Genomic DNA, 5,935 nt, shown 5'->3' with positions numbered 1-5,935 from the left:
CAAAAAGTTACTCCTTCATACCTGAGAGATGATTCTGTGAGAAAAAATATTTAAAGAACTTAAGTAGTTTAGATCACACAGACAAATCTCAAAACATTGGGATTATTAATTTAGAAGAGGTTGCTCTATAGTTTGCTTTCCTGCATTTTCATCCATGTTTTGTGTCAGGCTTATGCACTAGAGCATCATCTTCTAGATTTCAGGCAAGTCCTAAACTCAGTTCATCCCGCACATCTTAACTCTCTACCTGCAGAAGCGCCATAACTCCAGCATTCCCAAAGGACTCAGCAACTCATCTCCCAATTCTCTGCTTCCTAAGTCACCTTCTTTTCCCTCTGGCCCTGAGCAAAGGAGAGAAATGAGGTAATGGTGCTCATAAAACTCTGAAGATTTACTAAAGACCTAGTATGGTTACCACTACAGCTGATGCATCATAAGAACACATCCTTTTGCCTCCTCTGTAAGTTCCAGGGCCAAGGGGGGAGCACAGGCTATACTGGACCTAGATCGAAGAATGACCAGGAAATGTTAGAGAATACAGGTGTATAAAAATGGAAAAGCACTTTATGTGACCTCAGATATTTCTGTGGTGGGTTGAGGGAGGTACAGAGGTACTACAGATATGTGCTGAGGGTTACAGAAAATATTCTAATAAGAAAAAAATTCCTTCCTCAATGAACGAACTACTTCAATTATACTTCTCTTTCCCTAAACATTTAAGCCTGTTGCAGTATCTTTTATTCCTAAACTGCCTTTTCTTCACTTACAAGCTTTAAATGAAGCTGTTTAACTCCTTAATCAACCTTCCTACCCCTACTTCTTCACTTATTAACTCTTCCACTCCATTCTGGTTTCTACCGCCACAAGTCCAGTGAATTGCTCTTGCCCAGGTCACTAATGGCAACCTTATTTTAACTTCAGTGAATATTCATTGCTCTCATATTATTAAATCTCCACTTAACTGACAAGTTGTCATACATCCCTTGAAAATCCGCCCCCCACCTCCCAGTTTTTTTCCCTAGGTTACCATATTCCTCTGATTTTCTTTGCACTTTTCCAGCTTCTCCATTTGTGTCTGTTTTTTCCCTAGGTTACCATATTCCTCTGATTTTCTTCGCACTTTTCCAGCTTCTCCATTTGTGTCTGTTTTTTTCCCTCTTTCTACCCTTTTCAATGTTGGTAGTTTCCAGAGTTCTAATCTCAGCCCTGTGCTTTTTTAACCATATTGGCTGTGTGCTGATGCTTTCTGAATTTGTTTCTTAAACCATGGCCTTTTTTAATGTAGTCAAACTCATTTCTAACAGCCTAGGATAAATCTCTATGTGGAGAATACAAATGCTTTAGCCTCTATATATCTCAAAACACACTAAATTTACTCATTTGTCTGTGTTTTACATTTTGGTGAATCTACACATATATTCAAGCCAGAAAAGAGGGTGCTGTTCTGGGTTTCTTGCTTATCCTTTCTTTCATAACTAATCTGTCACTAAGTTCTGTTTACATTACCATTTGGAATATGCTCCTTCTCCCCATTTTCCTAGCTTGAACCTCTGAGCTATCACAATTTCTATTCTTCCTGTTCCTGCTCTTTCACCTTACCCAAAATTTATCCATAGCCTTGCACCAGAATGATCTTCCTGTACCACATATGTAATTATGTCTCCCCTAATGGAAATATTTCTCTGTTCTCTCTTTACCTATAAGATTAATTCCAAAATCTGTTCCTTAGGAAAGGTCCTTTATGATCTGGCTTTTTAATTTATGAAGTCCCTTTTCTGCCTTCCCACCCTTGTTCTTTTGGCTTTAGCCATGTTAATTAATAGAGTTTCCCTCCAAACTTTCTCTCAGATTCGTCTCCATCCTGTACATGGTCTGTTTATATGCCTGAGACAAATGATCCATGGTTTTTGTGAGTATAAATCCCCTGCCTCTATCAATACTCAATCAAGGTGTTAGCAAACTGAGGAAGCTTCCCCTTTCCTTCTCAAACTGTTAGAAAATTTCCTTTTGTGTACCCCCCCAACCATCTGTTTTTAAACCTAATAATCCATTCTGCAAACATTGTTGGCCACCACTTCATGTCAGGCATTGTGTCAGATGTGAGCATGTTCCCTACTTCCTATTTAATGAACTGTCTAGTGGGGGCAGGAGGGAGGTATTTAATCAAATGATCACACAAACATAAAATTGCAAACTGTGAGGGTAGGATAAAGTATTATGAGAACATAAAATAGGATGACTTGATCTTGTCTGAAGGGGGCTAGAGAAAGTGTCTCAGAGATGGGAGTATTTGAATTGAGATTTGAAGGATGAATGGAAAGTAGGTGGATGCTGTGTAGAGCCATAGGATGCACAGCTTTCCAAGTGAGGTGGAAGCAACAAGTGCATGCCGTATTGAAAATCTGGAAGAAGAACAGTGTGACTTTAGCTCAGGGTGTAAGGAATAGAGACGTGTGAGATGAAGCTTGAAAACAAGGAAGAACCATGCTATATATGACCTTGCATTTATTCATTTATTAAATAATTTATTCAGTTGGCTATGAACCCTTATCAAGAACTATATATATAGTGATGAAAAACACAGGCATAGTTTATTCTTTTGTGGAATTATAGTCTAATAAAGTTCAAATAAAGGGTTTTCTTTTTATTATATTAGTAATGAGAAGGCATTGATATATCTTAAGTAGGTGAGTGACAAGATCAAATTTACATTAACAATATTTCTCTGGTTTCCATGTACACAATGGTTTATAAAGAGACCTAGAATATATTAGCAGGCAATTTCAAAATTTATACTCATGAGATAATGGTACTTTAGTTTTGGATAGTGATAGTAGAGATGGAAAAGTGGATGGATTAAAGAGATAATTAAAAGGGAAAATTGGGGGGTTTATTATGGGTGGGGAGAATGAAGGATATATTCATGATGGTTTTTAGGTTTTGACTTCTCAAACAGGACAGACACTTGTATTATTTGGTAAGATAGGAGACATTTGGTAAAAGACCAGGTTTGGGGAAAAGTTCATGAGTTAATTTCGAATTTGGGAATTTTGAATATCTTTTGAGAGATTTAAGTTGGTATGTCAAGTAGGCTGTTGAGAAGGTCAAGTTAAGAGATAATTTAGTAATTATAGGCATAGAGAAAGTAACTGTTGGAGAATATAGACAAAAGAAAAGAAGAGAAAGAAAGAAGAGAACAAAAGAGAACAGGGGAGAGAAGAAAAGCAAAGAGACCAAAGGCTAAACTTTGAAATTAACATTAAGATAGTGGATAATGAACATGTAAAAAAAAAAAAAAAATGGGGAAAGGCCAAGAGGTATGGGCTAAACCAGGAGATTATGATGCAAATTAAACCAAAGAGTGTTATGGTGAGGAGGATTTGACTATTTAACTGTTCAACTATTTCCACCAGATTCAACAGCAGGTAGGCGATGTGTGATTTTTCAAGAGCTGTTTTGTGGAATTAATGGAGATGGAAGCAAATCAAAGTGAGTTGTGGAATGGATTTGAGGTGAGGAAATGGAGATAGTGAATATAGGAATAGTTTTGAAAAGTTTGGGTGGGCAGGGCAGGAAAGAGTTAGAAAAATAGCTGGAGGGCAGAGTAAGAAAGAGGCTTCTTTTTTCTTAAATGAGAGACACAAGAACATTTGAAAGCAGATCAAATAAAGGAGGAAATAGGGCTCAAAATTAGGTAAGTAGAATCGACAGCTGATAGTGTGAATAAAGGCTGGGCAGAATAGGATCCAATGTAGTTTGAAAAGTTTGACATTTTGAGGCTGGACTGATTCTCCATTAAAATATGGAAGGAAACAAAAAAAAAAAGGGAGAATGAGGAGGTAGATTTGTAAGTTTTACCTTGGGAATTTGAAGAAAATCATACTGGACCCCTTCTGTTTTCTCCACAAGGTAGTAGTTGTTGTCGCCTCCAGGAGAAGTAGTTTTTAGGTTTTAAAAGAATGGTGAAGGCTTGAAAAGGACTTGGTAAAAGGAGAAAGTTGATCAGGGAAGCTTTGGAGGTTGGTACTCAAAATTGTAGACCTATTTAAAGTTGGTGATGATAAATTCATGGTAAAAGCAGCCTTTTCTGTTGTAATAGGCTCTCTCAATGAGCACCGGGATGCTCAGGGGCAGGTCCTGCAAAATGAGTAGCTGCATTCATAAAGGACTGGGGTTTAGCAAAGAGCTGACTTAAGAAGCATACATTCTATTTTCTTCTTAGGGCAAGTGTCCAATAAAGTTATCCATCTCAAATTGTATTGGTGCACGTAGAAGGTGAGGCCCAAATTAGATGTCCACCCCACCCCACCAGCATGTAAACACTTGTCTCAAAAGAACCTATTAAAGAAATTTCTCACCTATCAAGAGTTTAATGCCTTCTTCATAATATATTAGGTTATTGCAGAAACTAGGTTGTATTTCTAATGTTTTCTTATGCTGGTACCACACTAGCCTAATTTGTTGTATCTTCTTAATATAATGTGTAATGAACTTACTCACTGTCATTGTCCTTTTATCGAATCATCTCAGTTTTTTCACTGATTCATTTTTCATCCTAGACTACAGCATTATCTGTCAAGTCCTAGCACTCTACCTTTAGGAAGTCTCCTACATATCATTAGCTTCCTGAAGAGGAAGGGAAAGGGATACTTTTGAAAGAAATTTTTAAAATTACCTCTTGTATCTGCCTACACAAAGTGTCAAGTGAAGGCTTTTCAGGTCAAGATTCAACTCATGGTATTGCTCAGCAACAGTTCTGCTGTTCCAGTCTCTGAATTCCTCCTCATCTGCTTCCCTAACTACCAGACTTGGCAGCACTGGCTCTCCCTGCCCCTCAGCCTCCTCTTCCTCCTGGCCATGGGGGCCAACGCCACTCTCCTGGTCATCATCCGGATGGAGGCCTCTCTGCACGAGCCCATGTACTACCTGCTCTGCCTCCTCTCCCTGCTGGACATCGTGCTCTGCCTCACCGTGATCCCCAAGGTCTTGGCCATCTTGTGGTTTGACTTCAGGGCCATCAGCTTCTCTGCCTGCTTCCTCCAGATGTTCATCATGAACAGTTTCCTCTCCATGGAGTCCTGCACTTTCATGGTCATGGCCTATGACCGCTATGTGGCCATCTGCCACCCTCTGCGGTACCCATCCATTATCACTGACCAGTTTGTGGCCAAGGCTGGTGTCTTCATTGTGGCCCGAAATGCCCTTCTCGCTGTACCCATTCCTATTCTCGCTTCCCGGCTCCGTTACTGTGGGAAAAATGTCATTGAGAATTGTATCTGTGCCAACCTATCTGTGTCCAGGCTCTCCTGTGACAGTTTCACCCTTAACAGAATCTACCAATTTGTGGTTGGTTGGACTTCGTTGGGCTCGGATTTCATCCTCATCTTCCTCTCCTACATCTTCATTCTAAGAGCTGTGCTTAGATTTAAGGCTGAAGGAGCTGCCATCAAGGCCTTAAGCACGTGTGGCTCCCACTTCATCCTCATCCTCTTCTTTAGTACTATCCTGCTTGTTGTGGTGCTGACGAATGTGGCCAGAAAGAGGGTTCCCATGGACATCCTCATCCTGCTCAACGTCCTTCACCACCTCATCCCCCCTGCCTTGAACCCTATTGTATATGGGGTTCGGACCAAAGAGATAAAGCAAGGAATTCAAAAGTTGCTACAACAAGGAATATGAATATGTAAAATAGACTACTAATTCCTCATCTATTTCCTCCTCAGTGATTATACCTGGGCACTGAGGTAGAGGAATGCTTTGGGAGTGAACATGTATTGTACACTGAGGTTCAGTTCATAACTGACCCAGATTCCTACCTTAAATCTCCTTGTCTGGCTCAAGTGAAGGTAGGTCAGGAGAAGAAACCCTATTTTTGAAGTAACTGTTTTGAACCTAGGTAATCGTATTTAAGCAATTTAATTAAACACACCTTTAG

General features: G+C 39.6%; 1 protein-coding gene across 1 annotated transcript; it reads left to right on the top strand.

Annotated features, from left to right (window-relative positions):
• Positions 1 to 4,734: 4,734 nt before the first annotated feature.
• LOC143643612 (olfactory receptor 56A1) lies at positions 4,735 to 5,679 on the top strand. The gene has a single exon (XM_077112221.1). It carries the CDS (start codon positions 4,735 to 4,737, stop codon positions 5,677 to 5,679), a length of 945 nt encoding a protein of 314 aa, XP_076968336.1.
• The last annotated feature ends 256 nt before the right edge of the window (positions 5,680 to 5,935 follow it).

This window comes from Tamandua tetradactyla, chromosome 8, assembly GCF_023851605.1.
Source record: "Tamandua tetradactyla isolate mTamTet1 chromosome 8, mTamTet1.pri, whole genome shotgun sequence".
Lineage (NCBI taxonomy): Eukaryota > Metazoa > Chordata > Mammalia > Pilosa > Myrmecophagidae > Tamandua > Tamandua tetradactyla.
The sequence above is the reverse complement of the archived record's forward strand: the minus strand, read 5'-3'. Positions and strand labels throughout refer to the sequence as shown.

Excerpts from the sequence above, each read along its gene's own strand:
- LOC143643612 (XM_077112221.1), top strand. The coding sequence starts at position 4,735 with ATGGTATTGCTCAGCAACAGTTCTGCTGTTCCAGTCTCTGAATTCCTC.